The sequence below is a fragment of the Triplophysa rosa genome, linkage group LG20 (genome assembly GCF_024868665.1).
Source record: "Triplophysa rosa linkage group LG20, Trosa_1v2, whole genome shotgun sequence".
In the NCBI taxonomy this organism is placed as follows: domain Eukaryota; kingdom Metazoa; phylum Chordata; class Actinopteri; order Cypriniformes; family Nemacheilidae; genus Triplophysa; species Triplophysa rosa.
Genome location: NC_079909.1, coordinates 15198468 through 15226065, shown reverse-complemented (window position 1 = coordinate 15226065; position 27598 = coordinate 15198468). Strand labels below are relative to the sequence as shown.

At 38.6% G+C, this 27598-nt stretch overlaps 1 protein-coding gene across 2 annotated transcripts; it reads right to left on the bottom strand.

Annotated features, from left to right (window-relative positions):
• Positions 1 to 300: 300 nt before the first annotated feature.
• cdkl5 (cyclin dependent kinase like 5) lies at positions 301 to 25981 on the bottom strand. Of its 2 annotated transcripts, XM_057361779.1 has the most exons (19): positions 25815 to 25981; positions 24607 to 24873; positions 24376 to 24410; positions 16713 to 16758; positions 16296 to 16432; positions 15907 to 16027; positions 15180 to 15239; positions 14512 to 14602; positions 12904 to 13093; positions 12359 to 12439; positions 12023 to 12189; positions 10381 to 11482; positions 8173 to 8274; positions 7238 to 7367; positions 5851 to 5974; positions 5157 to 5262; positions 4268 to 4390; positions 2325 to 2540; positions 301 to 2209 (listed from the first exon to the last, which is right to left on the bottom strand). In XM_057361779.1, the coding sequence occupies exons 2-19, from the start codon at positions 24668 to 24670 to the stop codon at positions 1832 to 1834; spliced, it is 3273 nt and encodes a 1090-aa protein (XP_057217762.1). In that variant the 5' UTR covers positions 24671 to 24873; positions 25815 to 25981; the 3' UTR covers positions 301 to 1831. The 2 variants fall into 2 exon arrangements, with proteins under 2 accessions (XP_057217762.1, XP_057217763.1); XM_057361780.1 differs by lacking the exon at positions 4268 to 4390 and having other exon boundaries at positions 25815 to 25980.
• Positions 25982 to 27598: the final 1617 nt, after the last annotated feature.

Below are 27598 nucleotides of genomic sequence, written 5' to 3'. Positions count from 1 at the left end.
TGAAATATGTATATAGATGTTGAGAATCCTTCTTACCCAAAACACACTGCAATAATGCAATAATGCTAATCAAAAAAATAAAAAACAACAACCTGTGATGAAAATATCTTAACTGTAAAAAAATGTATAGACTGTTTAATTGTGTCTAATAAATACTTAGTTATGATAATTCAAGTCTAGTCAGTAGGTAGACACAAAGTTCAAAAAAAAAAAAAATGAAATACCGTATCAACACAAACACCTGTGAGAAATGTCTATTTAAAGTGTGCTATTAATAAACAATGCTTTTCAATAAACCAATAAAAATAAAGACGCATTTTAATGGAGTTATTTTAATGTAAATGCTCTGTTGCTCTCTTGATCTTGTGAGACGCTTTAGGTGAACATGATGATCACTGTAAATACATTTAGGCATGAAAATATAATACTTAAAATCAAGACAATTTGCTTCACCTCAAAGTCATGATATATTGCTCTATTTCAAATGCCTCGAATTCCTCACAAAGTGTTTTTGCATATTTCTGTTGTACCCATTTTTAATTTGTGTTTGTAGAATATAATTTAATAAGTATACAGAGAGGTAAATCTAAAGCAAACAGTGGCATGGGGATGAATCAAAACGTTGTTTTTGGGGGCCAGGTTGAAAACAAAATCTCACCGCGTCCCACACCTGCCCTCCCACGACCAGATCAATACAGACATTACTTCTTTGAAACCCTTTCACCGGGTCCCGAGGCAATGCTTTCATCTTTTCAAAAACATCTTTTTTTAAACTGATTAAAATAAAACTGCCAGTCAGCGCGACCGTTGAAGGCACGTACAGACTTGACTCTCAAAGCCTATCCTAGAGCTGCATGTAAACCACAGCTCGTGCCTCAGGCAAAGTCACCCTGGCGGGGTCTAGATCGTAGGGAGAAAATGCGATCGTAGGCCTCCGTTGCCCCCGGCCGCCCACTCTCCTGCCAGCTTGAAATTGATTATTCGCGGGAAATCCGGCTCTTCTGGGATCTGCGCTGAACCGACACTACAGAACGGCACTGCACTTCAATCACTACATGGTCCCAAAACATGATGTTAATATCCTGTTTTTAATGCTGTTCTGAGCTCATGGGAAGCAGGGATTTTTTAAATGAATGGAAATGTTGTAAGACATGAGGCTAAAGGTAAAGTGAGACAAATAGGCATCATGGGACTTTGATTTAATGGTCTCACCTGAAAAGCATTACAGAACCTGCTTAGAAAGAATCAGTAATTGCTGTTCTCATTTCATTGGGGAAAAGTCCAAAGCCTTGAGAGGTTTCATTCTTTAACCTGCCGTACGAGCAGTGTGTAATATACTGTAGACCTACTGAAAATTCATATCTGAAAACAATGTTCAACAAAGAGAGGAAAGTAATTCAAACAATAGATACGTCTGTTACAACCATAAAATGCACTCTGTACATTGAAACTATTAACACACCGATTATTCATCAAATAATCTCCATGAAATATAGAATTATTACACATTAAATATTTATACATTCTCTTGTGTAGAAACTAAAGTTCTTACAATTCCACAGATTTGTCCCCCGTCCCTAAGTTTCCATTTACAAATACATAGATTCATATCATCATCAATAAGATATTGAACAGAAAACTGAACCCAGATGTAATGAACAATAATACAAATTCTATCAAATGTGGATGCTTTTAAAAAACAAATCTGAGACATAACTATTGCCACCTTCTGGCTAGAAGTGGCATTGTGTACCACTGTATGAACAATATCGTGTAGCATTCCATAGGTAGCCAAGAAGGAAAAGAGAGACCAAGTATCAAGGGGCCGCCTCTAAAGAGCCGTTTCCTTTAGATCGTTGAGGTTCGGCATTCTCGCGCGGGGGGCTCTGTTAAAGCCAATACCGTTCTGCCCACCTTTATTTGCCATTTGATCTGGATATGGGGCGCCCTCGGCTCGAGTCAAAGCAGAGACGTGCCAGCTGGACTCGATCTGCCCTGGCAGAGGGTAGTTGTGGGGTTTGCGGCTCTTGGTATTAGGGGTGACGCTGCCCACCGGGTGCCCTCTGCCCTCGTTCAGGTTCCCTTTGGGAGGGGGGTTAGGAAGAGGATGGAAGCGCAATTCTGCCGAGCGATCGGGAGGCGGCGGCTGATTAGACGTAGCGGGAGAAGAAAGGTGTAGGAGCTTACGCAGGGACTTCAGAGGCTGGTTCTAAAACGATAAGCAAGCGGATGCTGTATGCTTGGGTTTGAAAAAATATCTGAAACACACACTGACACCCACAGTAAGGCACATCAAAATAAGAGATCTGTCCCGTGTGCCTTACCTGAGGCTGGACGTCCGGTTGCTTTTCAGGCGGCCAAGTATTGTCTCTCTCCCTTTCGCGATCCCTCTCGCGGTTTCTGTCCCGGTCTCGGTCCCTGTCCCTTTCCAGGTCACGCTCCCGGTCACGATCCCGGTTCCGATGTCGACTGCTGTGATGAGAGGAGGATTTCACTGGTCTCTGTATCACTAGCTGGTCCTGCTGGCTTTCACCGGGAACCTGACACACAGAGGAAAGCAAAAAGCTGTTGAAATGACCAGAAAGAATTGAAATATAATGTCTGCCTTTCCCAACAAAAGTGCACCAAAAATCACGTGCATGGGGCCAGAAAACTGAAAACGCACCAGAACACAACAGAATGCACAAAGCCTGTTAACCTAAAAAAAAACAAAAAAAAACAGAAAATTATATTTGCATAAAGAAAGCAAAGACTGGTATGATTTTTTGCATTGTGTCATTATTTTCATGACAACAAAGAACAGTTACCAGAAACAAAAAACACATTCCCATTACTCATTGAGTTTTAAATTTTTTTTTTTTAAAGTATTTACACATCATGGTAATATTATTTTACTACCTTTAATATATGATCATTTCCATTTTAAAAATATTCATAGTATGTTAGCTTTAGGTTTTATGTGCTATACTACAGTAAACATACTGTATTACAGTAATAGTAATATAATGACAATCACCCTTCAGAATACTATAATAATAATACATAAATAAATCAAATAAAAAAGTAACAATTTGAGGTAAAATGTACTTAACGAAAAAAACTATACAATGCAAAAATTTTGGTCTTATCTAAGCTTTATTTTCATAATGCAAAATATAATTTGCCATATTTTTTGATAGATGCATTTTAGCATTTTACAAAATGCTAAATTTTAGCTTTTACAAAAGCTTTTTGCAGTTGTTTATATGATAGATAAATTACTAAATGTGCTGTAGATAAGAACAGGCTGGTGTTTTGGAACGTGAGCAGTTTTTGACCCTTTGTAGTATTTCTAACATGTAGGCCTACAGAAGACAGAGCCTTTGCGTGTGTGAAATGTTTTGACCACTTCTCCCTCTCTGTCCAGGTTTTGTAAAATGTAAAAGTAGATGTAAAAACGTGCAATAGTGGTCCATGCACGTCAAAGAACACATGCTGATGCTGCTGCGATGCTAGCAGTAACCTAAGCGATGCTGCTTGATGTGTCAAACACGAGAACCAGATCCATTATATCAACATACATAAACACTAATAAAGGCCTATCCACTAATGGGGTGGTTTGAAACTTTAAAAAGAACCTGAAACACAACTTGTATTAACCAAAAATGATTCATAATACTTGGCAATACAGGATATTCAATTATAAGGCTGTCTGGGCTGCCAGCTATTAAGACCATAAACTAAGCGCTGTTGGCAAGCATGGTATGCATTTACAAGTATGCATTAGGCTTGAAGACCAATGCAGATCGTTTTTTGCTCTTTAAACACACTTTTTTTAATTGCAGCAGTCCGGCAGTTACTGTTTTAAAACTGTAGCATAATTTAAATGTGTCTTTTTTTCGTAATAATCAAATATTCAGATACAACTACAGTACATAGAGGTGTTCATAGGTTAATTTCACTCAAAAGTGTAAAACACAAAGTTCAAAGGGCAAACTGTGAATAGCAGAGTGGGCGACTATTCATAAGATAATTTCGAAAACAGCCATCATTTTGGGAATTCTGTTTAATAACGCCAGTATAATAAAAATGATACACTTCACATTGTAAACCTAGATCTCGGCCTGGTGTTGACATGGATCTGAGTCTAGTGTTGTGTTCATAACCATTCAAAAGGAACAAAAATGACAAAAGGACATCCAGTCATAAAACAGCTATACAACAAAAACTGTCATGCAATGGATATTGTGTTTGTTTGGTGGAGCGGCGCGGTTTATGCGAGCAATACCATGGGCTGCGGGACAACAGGAAGCACTTTGACAGCAGAATTATGCTTTAAGCTATTCTTTGAGTTAAAGAGGGGGAAAAGGCTTTTCTTGATGCTCGGGTTCCTTCCCGCGTTGCCGTCCGTCTGCAATATAAGACGCACAAAAGCCCAGTGGCTCATTCTATTAACACCAAACATCTTTTGTTGTTGAATATAGCAGATGAACATATGGTCCTCTGGTTCAATATTTGCGGACAGAGCACAGTAGAGGCGGAATCTGCCACACATGCTGCTCGGGTCTGGACTGGTCTCCATATGGCTGTTATGGGGAAATGGTAATGAACTGCACTATGAGAGTCATCGATGGGTTTTGTTGGCCGTAAATAAGACTAAAGAAAAGGAAACTTCAGGATTTGCTCAAATGGATGACCTCATTTTTCATTTTTTAATCTTTATAGACCCACCCCCCCCCCATCCAAGATCGAAACTAGGAACACTCCATGTGAAAAAGATCAGGTTAAAGCTAAAATAAATGTTGTATATTGTCCAAAGACCCCTGGTTAAAAACTCATACGTCCACTTCACCTCTGCAGCCACTTATTTGTCTGAATACTTCAGAACATGATTGAATCAGTTTTAAGAGGGGAACACTCCTAACCATCCTAGTGATAATGACAAATCATATTCTATTAATCTCTCCCAGACTATTATCCTGTGTGTACAATACATAATTTAAGGTTAATGACTAGCGGACAGACATACAACAACAACACGCAAACACAGCAGCTAAGCAACACGTATACGTACACATAAAGTACCCACAGAAAGGTCTCCTGGCTTAAGCATTACTGTCTCAGTCCTGCATTCAACTGATAAACATTGGATGAAGAGTAAAAATGGAATTTGATACCGGCTGCGATTTCTTTTTCTTCTTCTTTATGGCTCTGAAGAAACCCTGCTTCTCTTTTTGTTTTGGGACCTCTGGTTGGTTCATGACCATAGCCTCAGAGTTATTCCTACAAAGAAGTTGAAAATGTGAACTGTCAACAGAAAACACGTGGGTCATAAATAAGTAAAAAAAAAAAAAAAAACCTTTAAAAGGCTCATTTTCTTCATATAAAATATTAGTTTTATGCTTGGCTTTTGATTTAAAATAAAGAGACATGTTGTCAAATTAACTGGTAAACACTTCAGAAACATCATGATTGATTTTTAAAGGGATATTTCACCCAAAAATAAAAATTCTGTCATTTACTCAACCTCAAGTTGTTCCTAGGTGAACTATCCCTTTATAATAAAAAATATATTTCTCTGCCAAGATATTAGCCGAGAATGTGGAGAGGATGCATGGATATAGTGGGTAAAGCGTGCAATTTTATTTTCTGCAACCACTGTACTAACAGCAATACTACAGTTGCCAAAACCTCAAAACCGAAAATAACACTAATTTTTACACACCTTGATTAAATAGTTTTTCATTCCTAGTCAAATATTTCATGTTGTCACTTCCCCTCTGTCAAAGCATTTCATCTCATAGACGCGCACAGACAGAATGATTTATTTGCTGGGCAGTATGTGCTGCCCAAACAGGCTTGTGTGCTCACCAGGGGTCGAAATTGGTCTGACGTTTGGGGTGGTTTGTCATGGCTGTATTCTCTGCTGCCACGGCCGGCACTCTGCTCTGCCCAGTGTTCTCGTGGAACGTGTTGTCGGGTCGAGGTGAGGGGACTTTATAACAGAACAAACAAAAGCAAGAATCATCGACATTAAAAGAAAAAGGGTTTTCGATTTTGTTCAGGCACAGCACAAATCAGAGACAAAATTCTCTTTCCACACTGACAGCTACTCTCAGTTGTTGTAGAAAAAGGTCTTTTGCCATGATGGTGATATTTAAAATGATAGTTCACCCAAAAACGAACATTCTGTCATCATTCACTCACCTTCTTGTTATTTCAAACCTGTTTGACATTCTGTCTTCTGCAGATAGAAGATATGCTGAAGAAGATATTTTGAAGAATGTTGGTAACCGGACAGCTACGGCACTCATTCACTTGAATTGGTTTTGTGTCCAAGCAGTAGAAGTGAATGGGTGCTGCCGTTGTTCAGTTGCCAACTTTCTTCAAAATATCTTCTTTTGTGTTCTGCGGAAGACAAAACGTCAGACAGGTCTGAAATGACAAGATGGTGAGTGAATAATGACAGAACTTTAAAGTCATTATTATAGAAACTGATGTAAATATTCTTTGCATGACCAAACTGAGCTGATTTCATCACTTTTAAAATGATAGAGCATAAACAACAAAAATAACAACAAATGTGTTTTTTTTACAATAGAACGTGTTTTTATAAATGTGCAAAACATCACACACCCGCAGTGCTGATGTAAAGGGACAAAACAGACAGGATATAATAAACAGTCATGTACAAAATATATTTTACTTCATAATTACCTGATCAACCATTTGAAAAAATATTGAATTGTGCTCTATGCTGAACCGCCATATTAATAATAATAATAATAGCCTAGACCGGGGGAAAGAGCGGACCACAAGACATAATGACCCATGTAAACACCATTTCTACAGTTTAAAGTGAGCTGCACGTCAACACAACGGAGCTTTACACACCACAAGCGCTCAGGGACATTTATGATGATGATGATGATGATCTTTCAGCGCCACATCTTCTAGTATTTATATATAGCATACGCTTCATTTAATCACCTTCCGCTCCACGCACTGCCTCTCTCCCACTAAAGACGTAAGAGCTACGGACGCTGTGGTTCTTTTAACAACAGCAGTGTAGCAGCAAACACTTATTTTAACTTCTTGATTACTTGATTTTTTTGATTGTTTAACCGATTAAAAACAGTTAATGATTAAGCATTATATTCATCCCTGTTTAAAACATAATCGGAAGTGGATGCAATGTTAACAGAAAGCAGAAATTAAAGTCACAGTTTAAACCCATATTACAAAGTGTTCCGGGTACCTCTGTAAAAGCTTCCTACTCTACGAGGCATTGAGTCACTGTAGATGATTCGGTTTTCCTTGGACGAGGTTCCATCTTCCATATGAGTGTCATGGTACATCCCAGGCTGGGTTACGAGAGGTCGCTCACACTAAGAAACAATACAGAAACTGTGAGAAAACCAAGTACAGATATCTTCAATATCTCACAAAAGTTCTATTTATATACAGTATATATAGTATATGTACAGCCTCGGAAATATTAAGAGACCGCTCCAAATTTTCATTTTATGTAAGCATTTCTATTGTTGCCATTCCAGTCCAGTGTCTATTAAATTTCACCTCAGGAGTGACATAAAGTCATCCAACAGCAATGAGAAAGACTGACAGCAGGACATGAGGTTATTACATAATTCGTTTTAACTTTTCCTAAATACATGTACAAATATTGCTGTTGTTTTGCTTAAAAGTGAATATGAATTTGTTTTCTTTGCAGTGCTTGAGGTCTGAAAAATATGGAGCATCTTTTCTGTTATTTTGACCTTTTTCTCCAGTTTCCTTTTCTGCAAATAGAAACAATATTTTCATTTGAAATGTGGTAAAAATACTGTTAGTATTCCACAGAATGAAACAAAAATAAATCTAAACGCATACCTATAAACAGTCATCAAACAACATGACGGTGAGTGAATTTTCAACGGGATATTTAATGCTCGAGAAATTATTAACATAATGACATTAACAAAACATCCATATCAACAAACAGAGGAAGCAGCAATGGTCTACAAGCAAAATGTAATTTGCCTTAATGTTCAATGTATTAAAAAACAAAGATGAGAGGGGGCATGAAAAACAAGCAAGTAACATTTCAATTTGACATTTATATTACTTTGAGAGAGTGTGTTTATGTGTGGCTGTGTGTATAAGAGTTTTATGGGTCATGTTAGGACCCCAGACCTCGTTTTTTGGGCGCTGTGTGTGGAAAGAAGCTGTGTTGTCCCTCGTAGAGTCTTTAATTGGAGGACGAGAGTGAGGCTTCTCTTTGGGAGACTGGTCATTCTGCAGACATAAACACACAGCAAAATAAGCCACTGAAAGATGCTGGGAGTGTGCAATAGATCCTACAAAAAAATACACTGGAAATTAAATGTACAGCATGTGGATAGCATAGGTCAGACAACATGTTCTTAGAATAATGTTGGGAAAATTGAGAAGCGAAGATGCAAGTAAAAGTCTGTTTCTTGTTCTGCGGCCTGATTCACTGCCATTATAGATTCTGACCTTTCTGGATACAAAAATTGGTAAAAAATAGTACTGCTGGAATATCATTCGCCATAACCTTCAATGGTAACACTGTACAATAAGGTGCTATTCGTTAACATTAGTAAATGCATTAGCTAACATTAGATAACAATGAACAATTCGTTTTTCAGCATTTATTGATCCTTGATGTTAGTTCATGTCAATACAGTTATTCATGTTAATTCATGGTGCATTAAAGATCGGGTATCATGCAATGTCATGCATTCTGACTTCTTTACACTGTTAAACATGCTTCTCATGCTTAACATGGTCAACTTGTTAAAAAATGATGTAGTATTTCTGTACTTGATACACTCCCCCAGCACTCCCAACTTGTTTCGGAAACTTTTTTCTAATTCTAGATCCCTGTGTCATCACAGGGATCCTATTCCTTTTATTTGCCAAAAGCACAGCAAGGCGAAGGCAAAAGAGCCCGCCCACAAGCCAACCGACAAGCGGGACCCGCTTACCATCAAGGTTATCTGAGCTGCGTCAAGATGGGCTGGGCTGCAGCTCGATACTCTTGCGATAGTGAAGTTTAGGTGTGGCTGTTTGTTCACGGCATTTCAGTGATGGATGTTATATAAATTGTGGATATAATCCTAGATTTGGAATTGTTTGAAACTGATAGATGGCGAGGACCCGGTGCTAAAAGATGGCGGACATGAACTGCACGCGGTAAGTCAAACTAAGTCATACGTCTGTGTTTTGTTGGCAATCGGCGTGTACGTGCACAATGTACAAAACATGAAGGGATGATGTGATGTGTTGCTTGCTCATGCTGTAGTTCCGTCCCACTCTCCCCACTAGTCCCACCTCTAGCAGCTCGTGTTTTTCAGGGAAATAATCGTATAGCTATATCTCTATTTTATAAATTTGATCAAACTAAATACTCTTCGAAGATACGACGTATGCAATACTACTGTACAGGCACTCAAGATTAATATGAGATTGGCAGAAACTGCCTGTGATACGCGATCTTTAACTAATGTTAACAGTGACAATTTAATAATGTATTAGAAAATGCTGAAATTAACATGAATTCATCTTAATAAATGCTGTATTAGTATTGTTCATTGTTAGTTCATTTTAGCTAATGCATCAACTAATTGTTAATACCTTATTGTAAAGTGTTACCCATTCAATCCATAAACAGAACACAGACTGCTTGAAACAGCCACTAGAAATAATTATAATTTCAACTCAATTTCCTTTTTTTGCATAATTTGACATTTCAGATGCACAAATCCAGGGCCCGGTTGCAAGAAACCCTTAGGGTAAGAAACCCCTTAATTCTAATTGTAACAGTATTGTTACTAAGGGTGTTCTTGCCCTAAGGGGTTTCTTGCAACCGGGCCCTGGTCTTTAAAGATTGACATCTCCATCATAGCATAAACTACGGAGATCACTGTGATTGAAATCACAGATGTCCTTAAACACCACAAATGTGGTTTGGAAATGTAATCCCATCAGAATTGTGCATATCTTTGTGTGTGGGGGTGTGAGTGGTCCACTGTGTAATCAAATAGTTGTGCACACAACAATAAAGAACATGAATGCAGCGGAGTCATATCTTTAAATTAGATCACATTAGAACACACACACACACACAAACACAAACCTAATCTTCTGAAAATACTGGCCTGAACAAGCATCATTTACATTATTGTTGTTTGCTCCCAGAAAAAAAACAGAAAAGCTATATTCAGAGAGAGACAAGCAGAAATAAGAAGGTATCCTTGCTTGGGACACTCTTTTGCTAGAAAGATAAAATGCTGTTAATGGAAACCGTTAGATGATTGTTTAGTAAGATAACCATTCAATACGCCACAGGACACAGAGATAAAAACAAAGGTCACTGACCCTGCTCAGATCTTGCGTGAGTTCTTCTCGAGATGAACTGGTGTTGTGCCGTGGGAGAGTTCTGTGCTGCAGCTGAGGCGAGAGGAGCTGTAAGCTGCTGGCACGCGTTGGCACTCCCTGCCCGACCACTAAGCCCACCTCCTGTCCGTGCGGCCGGTGTCGCTCTCTCCGAACGTACATGGAGTGGCGGTGAGGTCGCTGCTGTGAGGAGAACGGACTAGTGTAGCCGAGACCGTAAGGATAGGACTCGTGTGGGGACGGGAGATTGTGAGAGTGCCCGCCCCCTGCTCCCACAACCCTGTTGGGGTCGAGCGTGTCGGAAGCCTTCGGTTCATCCAGTGTTTTTTTGCGTCCTGAAGAACGGCGCGAGTCAAGTGTGCCTCCCTCCAGGCGTGAGTTCCCCCGTCCGCTGGGGCTGTGACCTTGGCGTTCCGTCCCAGCGTGCCGCTCCCCTCTGGGGCTGCCGGGAGCCGCGTTTAGATCCAGGCAGCTAGATGGGAAATACCTGGAACCCGAGCCCGACCCGGCCATGGGGTCTTCCGGGTGAAGCCGCGTCTCGGAGAGATTCCCCACGGACTTGGCGTCGCTCAGCGCCCCATGGCTCTTGGACAGGCTGAGGAAGGACGAGGAACTTTTGGAGGAGGATGTGGAAGGCATGGATCCGTGTGAGGATTCCATGTAGTTATGGCGACTGTGCTTGTCCCCGGACTGGAGCGTGCTGGTCTTCCCTTCTAAGAAGGATGAGTGGCGTCCTGGTTTAGAGGACTTGAGGTACTTTCCACCGGATATGTCTGCTACTGCAGTTGCACCTCCAGGTTTAGGCCCCAGGTTGAAATCAAACTCGGTCTTTCCTTTATTGTCTTTGGGGCTGAGGAGGTGGGGAAGGTTGTTGTTGGCCAGGTCTTTGCTGCTGGAGGCAGAGCGACTTAGGGTCTGGGCCTGGTAGCTCTTGGGGTGTAAGGTAGGGCTCAGGGTGGAAGAAGTTGGCATGTTGCTGCCATTTAGGAAGCTGTCGGTACTCCGGTGGAGGTCTTCGTGGCGGGGAAGAGACGAGCAATCTTTGCTGTTAGCTCGCCGATGACTTGAGCTCTTGCTATGACTCCTGCAGAGGAACACACCAATAAGAGTGAACTAAACTTAACATGATTTAACATGTGAAAGAAATGTAAATAACGGCACACTATTGATTAGCTGTTCATGTTTAAAGCTGCTTTTTTTGCAAAAAAGAGAATAAAACTCAGTACTCCGCAAATACATAAAAAACGGTCAAAGCGGTCTCCTTATTTTACTCCAATTTGCAATGGTAAAGTTTATTAGGTAACACCCTTACAATAAGGTTGTATTTTTAACAATAGTTTTTTAAAGATTTAAAGGGATAGTTAGTAAAGAAGATATTTTAAAGGATGTTGGTAGCCAATCAATGGCGGTAACCGTTGACTTCCAATGGTTTCGTGTCTATACAATAGAAGTGAATGGGTACCGCCGTTGTTTGGTTACCAACATTCTTCAAAAAATCATGTTTTGTGTTCTGCAGATGAAAGAAAGTCATACAGGTTTGAAATGACTAGAGGGTGAGTAAAGAATCACAGAATTTTCATTTTTGGGTCAACTATCCCTTTAAGTATATTGCAGGATTGCTAACCGGCTGGGGATAGTGTTGTCTCCGTGGTACGGTTTTCTCTTTGAAGAACGAGGTGGGGTGGGCGAAGGCGGCGCTGGTCGCTCCGGACCCCTCAAACCCTGAAACACAGGGTGGTTCAGACACTGCTCCGTCAGAAAGCGTTCCGTCGGGTTCAGGCACAGCAGGTTCTGACATGGTGAAGGGAAAAGGAGGAAAGTCATGTCACAGAGGAACAATAAAACTCAGTCTTTATTAACACATCAGTAGTTTTTTTTAAATAGATCATCACCACATGTATCACAATTGCTTGGGTAAGAGAGGAATTTGTACCCTAATGAATGGTGCAAATTGCTTTACCTTCATTAAATCCAACATGAGTCCATTGATAATACCCAGGTACCTTCGCTCAAGTGTCTGAGGGTGACTTACAGAAGGAAACTGTCCCAAACACACAACAGTAGTATTGCTGATGAAAAATCTGACACATTAAAACAATACTGTATATGTATGTGTGATGTGCATGTTCGTTCTGGTCTTCTAAGGACAACCAGTATAGTAAAATTTAGAAAAATAAAAGCATAAATATTGCCATGCATTCAAATTTATCTCAAGAAGCACCTCATGGAATAATCTCTAGGCTGAGAGTGCACCTATGATGACTTATAATGCTGTCTATTGAGTCACATAACTAGGTTTTAAAACTGTGGACACATGTGTGAATATTATGTGCTGTGACCAGCCCCGTCAATACAGAGCCAGTTGTGTTTCACATACATACATGAGTCATAGCCAGTCACTTATTCAGAATACTGGGATTGATGCCACAGGAATAGAGAGAAGCGAAGAGGCGAGCACACGACAGAACATGACAGTAAAGAGCAAATGAGAAGGCACATTCTCACTCTTAGTCCGGCGAAACGAGGGTTGCTGTAAAACAGCTTCATCTGTTCTGGTGGTAAGGGACCCAACACCTTCTGAATGGTGAAGAGCTGGTCGATTTCACTTTCGCCCGGAAACAGGGGCTGCCCATCACTCAGTTCTCCCAAAATACACCCCACTGACCACATGTCCACCGCCTTCCCATATGGAGCCCTGTGAGAGTCGAGCCAAAACCAAATATAAGTGAAACATTGATGAGTCTTCTATTTTCGTATTTCCTTTTAATGTTTAATTTTTTTTCCATAAGAAATTTTAGGTAAGATAATTTAAAAGTTCAAAATAACAATTAGTTTGAAATTATTTATTAACATTTATTTACATTCATAAGTTTGAAATACATAGTACAGGCAGCATAGACATAGGGAAAAACAGCATAAAAATAAGGAAACAGCATAAAAATAGGAAGAAAATAGGAAGATTATGAAACATAGAGAGCACATGGTACTATTGCTTTTAATAGTGAATACATGAAGAGATTAGCAATATTATCATTATATGTGTGTGTGTGTGTGTGTGTGTGTGTGTGTGTGTGTGTGTGTGTGTATATACTGTATATGTGAGTTCCAAAATGAGATAACTCTCTAAAAATCTTGTTTTTATTATGTTAGCATGTTTTTATTGGCTGTATTTTTAGTTATTATGGCTTAAATCAAAACAAACCAACTGCAGTTTGATTGATATTAATTGGAATGCACAATAAAAACATGTTTTTTGAAAAATCTTATTTGACATTTTTTTTAAAAACATGTTTTTTATTATGTTATGTTTTTATTGTGTGTTATTGTGTTAGTTAGCCGTATTTTTTGAGTAATTATGGCTGAAATCAAAACAAACCAACTTATCTGATTGATATTAATTGGAATGCACAATAAAAAAATTAAACGGAGTTATCTCATTTTGGAACCAAACTCTTCATATATATATATATATATATATATACACACACACACTATCATAATATATATATTTGGTTACAAACATTCTTCTAATTATCTTTCCCTGTGTTTATTAGAACGAAAGGTGTACAGATTGGGAACTCGAGGGTGATTAAATGATGACAGAATCTTTATTTTTGGGTGAACTGTCCCTTTAAGGTTAGATTGTTTGAATGTTTACCCTTGGCAATAGCGATCATTGCCTTAGCAAGGAGCTCAAATCATGAAAACACGGAGAGAGAGCGAAAGCAGGCTAGAGAGATAGACATAACACTGAGACACAAATCTTTGCACCAACACACAGCAAGAGGGAGGAGAGAATATTTGTGTGGGTGGAATTTAAATGGTGAGACTTTCAAAAAATCTTCCACTGCATTCATCTACTAGAAAATAACGCTTCAATAGCGACAAGGACAAACAGCCAAGCACCACACACACAAACATGATGTCACATCTCATGGATACATCAAATCAACATTTCTATAAAGGAAATGAGTTTGTTTTTTTATGCTCCCTTGTGGCTTTACAGATTTGATGTCATGTTACAGTTATTGTCAAGAACAAACTATGTTAAGCATCACCAGAACAGGAAGTACACATGATGTACACAGGAAGCCTGAGGATATCCGAACTCACCCCAGAAGCAGTTCAGGTGAGCGATACCACCTGGTTGCCACATATTCGGTGTAGTTAGCATCGCTGCCTTCAGAGAGGTTACGGGCAAAGCCTGGAGGTGAACAGCCAGAGTGGAGAGATTCAGGAAGCGAGAAAGTAAAGAGGAAGAGCAGAGAACGACACAGGAAAGAGAGGTATTTGGCATGGGCAATGTTGCGCACGACATTCAGAGTTCTTAATTAATCTTGCCATTTTGTTCCCTCTAAAAATAAAAGTCTTTGAGAGAAGCCTGCGGAGTGAGTCATGCCTGATTCCTGTGCCATTCGGTGTTGAGGCAAAATTTAACCCTGAGTGAATATACATACATATATAATATACGGCCTCATAGTTTTACCAAACTACCAATACAGCTGAAGCTTTCTTTTAAGTGATAGCTGAAATAACTGATATTAAGTCTTTAAAATCTCTGTCATGACTTTAAATCATCAATATTTGCATTACAGCCGTTCGGTCTCTCAAACATTTGCACGAGTCGGACAAAATCTGTTTTTCACATACACTCAAATTAAAATCAGTTATTTTCTGTGTTCAGACGTCACTGCGGAGCTCGAGGAGTCTAAGCAGCATTCAGCGAGAGAGATCAGTGTGAATATGGGGGTGGCTGATCCTGAATCAGAGTCTCTGCTCACCAAAATCACACAGCTTCAAGACATCATTGGAGCTGATGAGCAGGTTTTCAGGCTTGATGTCTGCAAATCAGATCAACAGAAATGTTCTTCCTGAACGCACGTTTTGATGTAATGTAAAAATAGAAAGCAAAGACGTCTCAGTTGCTTTCATTATAACCTCACATGATCTGTTACACCACTTTTTAGCCATTTTTCACATTTTGGTGTCCCGTTGGTGGAAGATACACCAATTTTGTCAATTGTGTTCTCCACTAAATTACGTTATTTTTTGTTTGGAAATAAGCAAAAACTAACTCACAGCCTACTCTTACTCATTTCGTAATTGAAATTGACAAATATTTCTTAAATCTCTTTATTCTCTAAAAATAAAAAAAGTGACATTACGATACAATACTACTAAGGTATAATGTTTTGTGTAATGTGTATTTATAATCTTATCTCTTTAGTTTTGTTGAATTTTCTTAAACTTTACATGAAGATTTGACAATTTTCTCCACGTAGTGTAGAGGTATTGTCCTGTTTGTCAATCTATTTGTTGTTTGATTCATAATAAAATTATATTTTGTTTATTTTTGTAAGCAACAATAGTTGACTAATCTACCTAATTTTACTCGACAACTTCAAAATAATTCATAACAAAATCATAATATTCATAATATGTCTATATTATGCATTAAAAACAAGAAAAAACTTTGTGGACACTTTCTACAACGTGTGACAGCCTTACCCCTGTGAACAATCTCATTCTTGTGACACCAGTGAATAGCTTTGATCAGCTGAAGGATGTAGCTCCGTACTTTATCGGGTAGTGCACCATTAGGCAACTCCTCCAACAGCTCAAGCATATTCTGAAATATATAGAAGAACAATCTGAAAGACAAGACTACACCACACTTCATAGTACTATCTTCATACTATCTCTCTGTAGCCTGAATAACATAAACATCCTAAACAATGAGCAAATCCATTTCCTATGGTCACAACCAAAAAGAAACTATCTGCCATTTTGGCTACACAAACTAAGTAAACATAACTTCCATGCAGAAAGCCTAGTTTTACCCTCCAAGTGTGACGTCATGTGAAAACTATAAATGAAATACGATATTTTGAGCTGACCTTCTCCACATATTCAAACACTAGATAGAGTTTTCCCCGTCGACGGAAAGCCTCCTTCAGTTCTACGATGTTGTCCTGCTTCAACGTCCGGAGCATCTTGAGCTCTCGTAACGTCGTTTCTTTGACCTCCTCATTCTCTATGGGAAAACACAGCGGGTTCGGGAGAAGATTAAGACAGTTGCTTGTGTCTTCTGGTTAGAGAACTGCCAAAGTTAAACATATGTAGGATTTTACTTATTTTACAATTGTTGGGTAAAGCATCTGTGTGTAAAAGATAGCAATCCAAACAGCCCCTTACGATAAACCATGCAAATTATGCGTCATGGTAACTGCAACTATTATGCAGCTCATCTTAAAGCCTCCAACCAGTAAATTGCACAGATGAAAAAACAAGCATTCAGTCTAACCGTCTTTTACCTTCGCTGTCCTTGAACTTCTTAATAGCCACAAGCTCTTTTGTCTCCTGCAAAACAGATATGCAAATTAGTTGAAGCTTTTTCCTCAAACACAAGCTTCATTAGCAGGCCGTTAATGGACTCAGTAAAAAAGCATGTAAAACAGACATTCTGTATCACTTTCCTTCTTCTGCAGATCATAAAAGAAGATATTTTAAAGAATGTTGGTGACCCATTGACTTGCATTGGTTTTCTTTCTGTACAATAGAAATGAATAGGCACCACCGCTGTTCAGTTACCAACATCCTTCAGAATATCTTCTGTTGTGTTTTGCAAAAGAAAGAAAGTCATACAGGTTCAAAATGACAAGAGGCGGAATGATGACAGAATTAACATCTTTGGGAGAACTATCCCTTAAATGAAGACTCAAGTCTTCACTAATTTGTGTGATGTACACACAGATTAAACCACACCACCACCCTCTGACTAAAACATGTGTTTGCTAACATTTGGACAGAATCCATGCAACGCCCCAGCTCTCAAGATTTAAGTAGACTGCTGAGAGAAGCAGCTGCAATTAAAACGAAAGAAAATCCCAACTTAAACTCCCACAACAGGGCTGGAGCCAGGCGCCAGCTCCACCTGACGCCTCCAGTGCGGCACCGAGTGCCTTGAAGGTTTCCTCATGCTTCTCCTCCATAGTGGACCCACTAGTCATTTTCACTTCAAGCACAACTCGTCACGAACAAATATGAATCGTGATGAGAAATGATTAGGAGTCACACCAAGGATGCGAGACTGGATCAGGAAGTGGCTTCTCCATATGGAGTTACAAGGGCCCTTGCATAGGTTTCTTGCAGAGAGTCAAGTCCGTTTTAATTTTACCGCACTGTCAGGGTTTGATACACTTTTACTATAAAGAACTAGGTCACCATTATAGCCTTTGATATTAAAAGGTTGTTTTGTGTGCATATCGCAAAACATGCAGTTATGGCGAAAGTATAGCCCAAAAAAGCTGTTATTGCAAATTTAAAATCTAACATTTTAAACAAACAAATTAAAGAAAAGAATTAAGTCATTGTTGTAATGGGACTAGTTACAATCTGAACTACAAGCCCAACCTGGTCATGAAAATAAAACTTCTTTTCTTTTGAGTCCTGACATGTATTACAACCCCTGGAACTAGACGGCAAAATGACACCATTTAGAAGAAAGAAAAACTTTTTTTTTTCACATACTTGAAGAAACTGTCAGTCTCTCAGGATAAATATAGAGGGTGAATGAGTCACGGACAATGGATTGTTCATTTGAAAGGTCTTCATGAAGAAACTGAGACTTTCACGGCTTCAAAACCCACCACACGCACTGCATCCACATCTCACATTTCTAATAACCATTGAGACCAACCGATAACTCCATTTACAAAGTGCAAATATGATAAAAATATGTATAGACAAAATAATCTGATATTACAGACAACAACATTTCTGATTTTTGGTGACCGGCGGTAACTTAATCCTCAGCGTAGTTGTTTCCGTTTTGGATTACAGCATGTTAATGTATAGGTCAGGTGTACTTGTGAGTGACAGGCTGTTGATGCGAAACATAAGGACCACTAAAGGGCCAATGCACTCAGAATAGTCAATATATCATTACATTCACTCACATGGGGAGTGAGCCTGTGTTGATGGCTTTAAGTCTATCACTTTACCATGTCCACGTAGTGGGATTACAAACAGCAAAATTGTTGTTTTAATATTTTAATCCAAGTAGAATATTATTTATTTCTTAAATTCAGTGCAAAAATCTGTAGTTTAACCAAACCAGTGATTCTGGTATTAATAAATCAATTGCATTTTTACAGGCAGCTAAAGCAATAAATAGGCTTCAACATGTAGGAACCCAACCTGTAGTATTGCTTAATTAAATAATGATATTGGCATCTGGTAGTTACAAATATATTGTTAAAAAACAGCATGGATCTAATTTCATATTGCTAACAATGCATGTGCAACTTTAATTGTACATGATGCTTAGATAGGAAACAAAGCTGGGTTCCTGAGCTGGCAAAGTGTCTCTGTTTTGATGAAGAACTTGTGAACTTGAACCCCTTGTGCCTCAAGCAGAAATAGAGTAGTTCACAGCTAAATTTGATATCATCTACATTCAAGAGATCTCTATTATATAGTCATCTCGATTAAATTCTCTTACGTTTGCAAGGGCTTGTTTAAAAGAACTCGATCTAGGACAGGTTTTTTGCTGTAATGATTAAATGTGAAACATTAAAAAGGCATAAGAATAAGATTGGACGTCAAAGTGCTTAAAATCTGCATGAAATCACATTCACATTTTACTTCTGATGTAACATATTTAATACCGATGCAGGTCATTTAATGAATAAAAAGGATTAAACACCTTTATCTATTGTGAATAACCCAATTTGCCATTTTACTCGATAATTTGCTATTATTGCCATTATGTTTATAACGGACATTAAACAACTGCCATTTACTATGGCAAACAGATTAAAAACACAACAGAAATATAAAATAATGCCTAAAAATAACAACAGCTTTTTAAATATTAGTTAGCCAACCAAGGTGATATCATGTAAATAGAAATTCAAAATATATGAGACCCAATCTGTGAAAACCAGGCTAAAGACTCAAAATCAAATTCTGAAATAACAAGCAACAAAGTTTCATTTAAGTTTCATCAAGGTAATATTTTCATTAAATGTTCTTAACATTATTGTACGTTATCACATCATCTGCTAAATGACTAAATGTAAATGTTATGATGATTTTATGTTTAAAAAAACACAAAAAATGACTTCGCTGAGTTTTCACAGACTGGGTCACATATTAATAAAGTAAACAGTAAATTTTGATTTCATGTTGGCTTTAGAACACATCTGAAAGAAGTCGCATGAAATACATAGAGGAGGAAACTTGTCTTGCACAATTAGAAATACCAAAAATAAACAAATAAAGCTAAAGGGCCACAATTCAGCTAAACAAAACAGCAACAACTCAATGTGATTTATTCTTAAAGCTGATTCTGCCTTTTTCAATTCCTGTTGGCACAAATATTAAATAGATTCACAATCCTAAATGGTTGTGTAAGATGAAAGTAGGCAGCCGCAGCACTACATGTTGTCTTCCTCAAGGTCCATACATTACAGTGTCCTGCATATTGACTGTGTTTTCATCGACTACACGGCCATTGTTCCATTACAATGCTTTGCTAGCAGGGGTTCCAAAAAATACAATTAAAAACAAATTGCAATACGTTCATAATTCTGCTGCGAGAATACAAGGACAAGAACTATAGGGAGCACATCACTCCTATTTTGGAGTCCCTACATTGGCTCCCTGTCAGGTTTCGTATAGATTTTAAAGTTCTTATGCTTACATATAAGGCTGTTCACAGTTTGGCACCTCACTACTTATCTGAACTCTTAAAAGTTTACTCGCAGGGCGTGACCTCCATTCCTCTGAGTCTGGCCTTCTGGCTGTTCCCCCTATACACGCTTTGGGTGATAAGGCCTTTTCTTCCTTTGCTCCAAAACTCTGGAACTCCCTTCCTTATGAAATTAGACAAGCTACGTCTCTTCTCCTAAAACACACTTTTTTAGACTTGCTTATAGTTAATTGTTTTCTTATAGGTTGTTGTTTTGCTTTTAATCTTCTTGGTTATTATTGTTTTATTCTTTATTTCTTAACCTGGATTCTTTTATGTAAAGCGCTTTGGGAAGTAACATCGAAAGGCGCTATATGAAATAAAGTTTATTATTATTATTATTATTAACAACAGACATGTTTACATGGCAGAAAGGCTTAGCCTTGAGAGCTACACAATGAAATAAGCACAAGAAAGTGCTAAATATCATTAAAATCCATTTCAAGCTTCATGTTTTTAATTTATTGCCAGTTAGATGTGCCACAGGATCTAAAGCACCATTTGTGCTTGCAAAATAACAGCAAACACCATTTCATTTATAACACCATGAGCTCATTTGTTGGACGCGGATTAAGCCAGGTCAGACACTAAAAAAAGATTAATTAATCAATGCTCACGATATAATTTGTTTCTGCAAATATGGTCCTTTAATATCTATATTTTAGATCTACATCTGCATTCACTTCATCTCTGTCAATTGTAGATCTGCATCTGCATTCACTGCATAGCGGAAGCCTTTTCTATCTGTCAATTTTAATCTTACACACCAGAAGAATAACATTTAAGTTTTATATTTGTATTGTATTTTCTTTTTTACGCTCAAGCATAATAAAACAAATCATCAAAAATTAAAGTGGCATGTTTGAAATACAAACCCCTCTACCCAGGTCCACAACTAAAACATCTTTCATAATGAAACGAGACCTATCTCTCCATCTTTCCGAATCTGTCACACACTATCTCAACCACGGAGCCTTGCACAGTCATCTCAACACGGCCCTCCACAGCCAGCGTTCTCACTCAAGGTGACCTATTTAATGGTAATGCACACTCACGTCCCCACTTCCTTCACTGTCCTCAATTCGGCTTATACGATATAAAAATAAATATTCCTCTTCACCGACAGAACAGGCCTTGAAATTCAGATACCTCCATCACTTACAGAACCACACAGGACTGAAGAGTATATAAAGCACCCTCATGCAGCTTCACACTGACAGCAGAAAGTCATTTAGCAGATCTTAAAAAAAAAGAGATGTTCAGCTGCTAATCAGTGTGGGTGTGAAATCACATTGCTGAAAGATAAATAAATTGCTGCTCCTAACATCTTACTTTTTTCACCGCTCATTACGATCATGCAATATTACAAGAGAGAATTTAAGTGACCATTGCACTACACAAACACTTAAAGTTTGACTTTTGACAAACAAAATAACAGGAGACACAAGGGAATGCAAACCGAATAAAAGAACAGATCTTGGTGTGTTTGGTTACACACAATTGGGCTTTCTTGGCCTTTATGGCTTTCTGGGATAACATCACTTAGGCAGACTTGAGAGGAACAATAGGCATTCCAATGGCAATAGTTAGAAACAAGAGCCTACTCACTGTAAACCAGACAGCTGAGCTTTTAGAAGATTTGGTTTACAAAGACAAGTCTTTGAGGAAGTACTATAACTACATAAGACAAAACTATGCTTAACACATTCTAATGACTAACCGTATAAAATATAAATGAGTAGGAATGCATAAAATATTTAAACGAATAAGCTGATTTGTTTGTTTGTTCGTTTGTGTCTTTGTTCGTTCGTGCGCATTTAACATGACCGCATAAATTCACGACAGCCTAATCCAACGCTATAATAAAACTTATCACCAAATAACCATTCATCTCTCCAGTCCATCTATGAACAATCTGTAATGCGACAGTCTCATAAGAAGCCTCTGACCCCACTCACATTCTTCATTATGAGGACTCAGCTAATACATTCTGGTTCAGATGTTCAATCATTCATTTCTAACTATGACTACAAAGATCTTGGACATTAAGTGTAGTCTTATGGGTAAAATTGCAAAATGGGTATTGGGTAATGTATTTTATTGCACAGGATGAAACAAGACAGCCGTAAAACGCATGAGGTTTGTTGAATATGTAAATAAGGGTGTTTCTGATTTCAATCGATGGTGATCTAAAATATAGCTCATTAGTATTCCCAGTAAAGTTTTCATTTAAAGTACATACTATACAAGGCCATACCGACATAATGTTGCAGGAACCAATGGTAATAAATTAAGCTCAACTAAATTACACTTAGATCAATCGTCTATACACTGTACCACACCAAACGCTTATACAACACAAAAATATAATCCAGTTTCATAATAAAGAATCGTGGACCTATTTTTCCCTAACTTAAAAATGACGTTCTTTTTTCTGTCCGTTTTTAACATCATGCCAGCTTCTACGACAATAGTCAGGATTTGTTATTTAAATGTCCAATCTGAATTTTTTTGGAGGATCTATTGACAGAAATGCAATATAATATACATAACTATGTCTTCAGAAGCGTATAAAGACCTTACATAATGAAGTGTTATGTTTTATGTACCTTAGAATGAGCTATTTCTATCTACATACACCACGGGTCCCCTTACAGGGAATTCACCATGTTGTTTCTACAGTAGCCCTAAACGGACAAACTGCTGTACAAGAGCACGTTTCGTAAATACATTATCTCTTTCAGCAAAGAAGCAAAAACGTGACGACGTCTTAGTTCTGTGTTAGCCACCGTATTGCTTCAAAAGAGGGGGAGAGTGAGCCGTTGGTTGCAATTCGCAACCTCACCACTAGATGTGGCTAAATTTCATATACTGGACCTTTAAAGACAAAACTAAAAACAGATTTTTAATCTGACATATTTTTTTACAGACTTTAAGACTAAGTTTATCAGTAACGACCAGTATCGACAGAATAAAAACTTCACAAGAACAGAAGAGAGAGAAGAATTACAGTCCAGTTGAATAAAACATACTGTTCTTAATCAGGTTGGTACACGCTTACAAGAATAGTTCAGTTGGTTACTAACACAAAGTAGAAACAAGCACTCTTGGTTTCAGAAATGTTAAATGCATTCAATGAAAGACACAAGAAAAAAGTGCTGACTGACCATTTACTACAAGTACAAGCACAGTTTTGTATTTTGGCACACCGACGAGTATACTCGCTGCTAAATGTATGTCTCATTATCATAACAATCATGCATGGGAACCTGAAATGGAACATCGCAATTACGCATGAAAATATGACCATATATAATATAGAATATATGTCTGCTTGCCTTCCCGTCATCCAATCATTGTCATTTTAAAATAAACTAATTATTTATGTTGTCTAATATAATAATCAATAAAAATGTCCAATACACTGGAGATGTCTACGGAAGTAAAGTACACACGTCAGCATTCAGTGAAGACACGTCCTGGGCAGGCAACCATGACTCAAATACTAACAGCATTGAGGACACATACAAAGGGGACCACTGAAAATAACAAGCAGGCGGGTTTAATAACGTAAAAAATAATCCACAGTCTTATCTCAGATCCAATGTATTCCGTGTACTGAATAGCGTAACAGTACCATGGGCTAAATACAGTTAGCGGGCATGCATACGCAGTGTACACAAGCTGTATTAATACAATAGAAGAATGCACAACATCTTCAAACGGTGCATCAGCAATTTCCTTTAGAAAATGCTTTTTTTTATTTGCCTTATTGTGAGTTTTAGTCTAGCGATATTCAACTGTCTGAAAATGCCTCCCAAACAACGAAGGGAACCTGCCAACTAGGCCACAAGCAATACATTTGGAGAAGCCCACAATTTTAAAAGAACCAGTTGCTAGGGAACCATGCCATTTTAGAATTTAAAATATATTTCTAAATATCACAACAAATGTAACGTTTAAGGAGTTTTTACAATGTGTTGTGCAACACTTACGAGGTACAGCTGCAAGGCTCATAAAACGCAAGTCTGTTAAGCAATTTTTTCTTGGGGGTAAAATAATAACTTGCCACACCATTATGCATTACAGAATGAACCAGAAAGGACTGTTTTTCACATATACACTACAGCTGTGCAATTGAACATATAGTACAGCATTTAGATATATACACCCAACTATATTCAATTCTATGTTGACCAACGGATTCCAAGAACATTCATTACCTTGTGTCTGCATTTCAGGACCACCCCATAGGCTCCTTTGGAGAGAAAGAAAATGTTTTGTAAATATATCAAGCTTATACCACAAGCCATTTATTCATGTTATCAGCAACAGACCAACACTTCATCTTATAGACACACCAACTGTTCACAAATCTCCACTGGTGCATTGAATGTGGAAAACAAATTCTCTTTATCCATCTACAGAATGTTGTTAGCAGAAGATGCACTCACCCTCTCCTACAATCCCAAGGACCTCAAATTTATTCATCACATTACCAATGTAAGTAATCTTCATCAAGTCAAAAGATGGCGAGATGGTGCATGTCTGGGCCGAGAGGAGTGGAAGGCCGATGGATGGGACAAAAATCTGCACTTGAACGGGTCATTGCAGCAAAATTTCGCTCCCGATTGGTCATAATCCACACACACACTCTGACTCACATTCCTGCAAACTATTACACTATGCACACACACAGACACACACGCGCACTCAGTCACCTAAAGAGGAAGAGCAAAAAAAGAGGCATTCTGCAGCAAATGATACTCTGTCATGTGTTTCACATGCATGCATCAAATGATGATTTCATTAAGACAGGATACACATACCATTGGCGTGGTTTGTTTTGTCTAAAGCAATAATACTACAAAGACTACAGTTCCTCCAGACTGAATGCCATCACAAATTCATATAGTTTCAAGAGCTTGGGGATTACAGGTGGGTGCGTTCAAAGCAAACGTCAGTGATGTAATATGATGAAAACACACATGCTCGTGCATTGAATAACTGTCACCTCGGATGTGCGACAGGTATCCAGCTGCCTTGTGGGCAGTGTAATGACCCGGCCGTTGCTTTCATGTGAAACATTATTCCACATGCGTTACGCAGGTCACGTCGTGACACCCAAAGCTCCTTGTATATGTTTGTGCAATTGTGCATAACGGGTCGCGCATGTCTGCATTTGATGTGTTGTGCGGTATGTATGTGCGCGCGCACGCACGCTGGAAACGCTCGTAGGTGGATAAAAGTTCTCTCATTATTTTAAGCATCGTATCCACCTTAGCACAGCCAAAGCTGGTGTCACAGCACCAAGAAATGACTGATAGCCCACACCATTCACACCCACTCTCAATTGAACAGTAAAAACGCGGCGGTGCGGTAAAAATCACAACGATGTATACATTGCCCAGCCACCGTAAAGACAAAACGTATACAACCGCAATCGAAAAGGTGCGTGACTTAAACGCATGACATAATCGATAACAGGTGACTTCAGACTCTTGTTGTGTGTGGGCAGGGGACGCGGGAGGTGTGCGTGCGTTCTTATCATAAACAGCAACGCTGTAAAAAGCCCAACACGTCCGTCAACGAACGCGCGTAAAACGACAAGCGCTTTGACATTGCTGTACATTTACAGAAAAGCGTCAACCACAATACTCACTTATGTCCGTAACACCGATGCGCAAACTCTCCTCTGTCCGCGTCGCCAAGAAACGATGTTTTCATTTTCACCTGCAGTGGTAACCCATCATCGCAGCTGCAACAGTATCCACCTTCATTCTGAGCCATTGACAACCTAACAACGCGATTAGACGGCGAGATTATAGATCCCACTACCACGAAGGCTTTGCTCATGAATATTAATCTAGTCACGCTGACGTTGCCTGGTTACCTTTATGGTGCGTCCTATCGCGTAACGTAATTAATATTAATAAGCCAAGGCTTTCGCGGTAGTATGATTCGTAATTTCGCTGTCAACCGAAGAGGCACTAAACTGAGTGACGGACTACTCACCAATGGAATCCGAATACAGACCCTGAAGTCCGGCACTGAACCCCACTGTGGCCAATCACGATGAAGGAACGCTCAGAATGGTCCAGAAGGGGCGGAGCAGCTGCGGCTTGGTTAGGTTGAGCAATTATAACATGCATTCCTGATCAAACGTGTTATAATTTTATACATGCATACATCCAAATGGACGTGCTTGTTTTGTGCAGCTTTGCAGATAAAAATTATGAATATTATTGTCAAACGGTTCGCTTATCACATTTTCTATTCGTTATCATAAAAATAAAATCTCAGACAATTTCTTTCATCACAGTTTGTTCAAAAACATCAAATTAATATACAAGCAGCTTCCACTGGAAGCTCAGCTGCAGCCTCTTGCGGCCAGCAGTGGTATAACACATTAAAAGCATATTAAATTGATAGTTCACATATTTACTCACCCTCTTGTCAAACCTGTATGACTTCTTTCTTCCACAGAACACAAAATAAGATATTTTGAAGAATGTTTGTAACTGGCCCCCATTCACTTGCATTGGTTTTGTGTGCATACAGTAGAAGCGAATAGGGGCCAGTGCAACGTTCGCTTACCAACTTTCATCAAAGTAACTTCTTCTGTTTTCTTTGGATGCGAGAAAGTCATAAAGGCTTGAAATGACAAGAGGGTGAGTAAATGATGTCAAAATTTTCATTTTTGGTGAACTATCACTTTAAACACAAGGGAGGCCCCTATTCAGTTTTCAGTGGCATGTGCCAGTACAATTGTAAGCAACGGTATATAAACATGCCGTTAGTAATGTCTGCGCATGCCGTGGTAGCAGTATGTACAGTTCTCTTTTTAAACACAGGGAAACTTTATGTGACAGCTAGATTCTAAGTGGTCAGAATATGTTATCCTATCTATGATGCACAAAATTAGGGATAACAGGCTGAAAATCTTTGAACCTTCTTGTTTTGGGATTAGAAAGTCAGATGTGTAAGTGTGAGACATGTATGAACTGTGACTGTGAGGGAACACAGGGAGAACAATATGTGACAGTAACTTTCTCAGCTGTCAGGATGTGTTCCCTCTGAGGGATAGAAAGCTCTACATCCAAGGGTGCTCAATAAATGGTTGTACTGGCATAGTGGTCCTATTCAGATATTTTTTTCTCTTTTTAAACACAGGGAAACCTTATGTGACAGTAAGATTCTCACACACACCATCTATGATGTACAAATTTAGCACAAACAGGTAACAAATGTCATAAACTACTTGTTTTGGGGTTAACAAGTCTGTAGTGTAAATCTGAAACTTGTATGAACTGTGACTCTTATGGAACGGCAACCTCTCATCTTTCAGGATTCCCCCTGTTAATTGAGGTATAGCAAGCACTAAATCCAAGGGTGCTCACTGAAAGAGAGTTAGGTTCAGAGCAGTTCACTGCTGTTTCTTGGGGT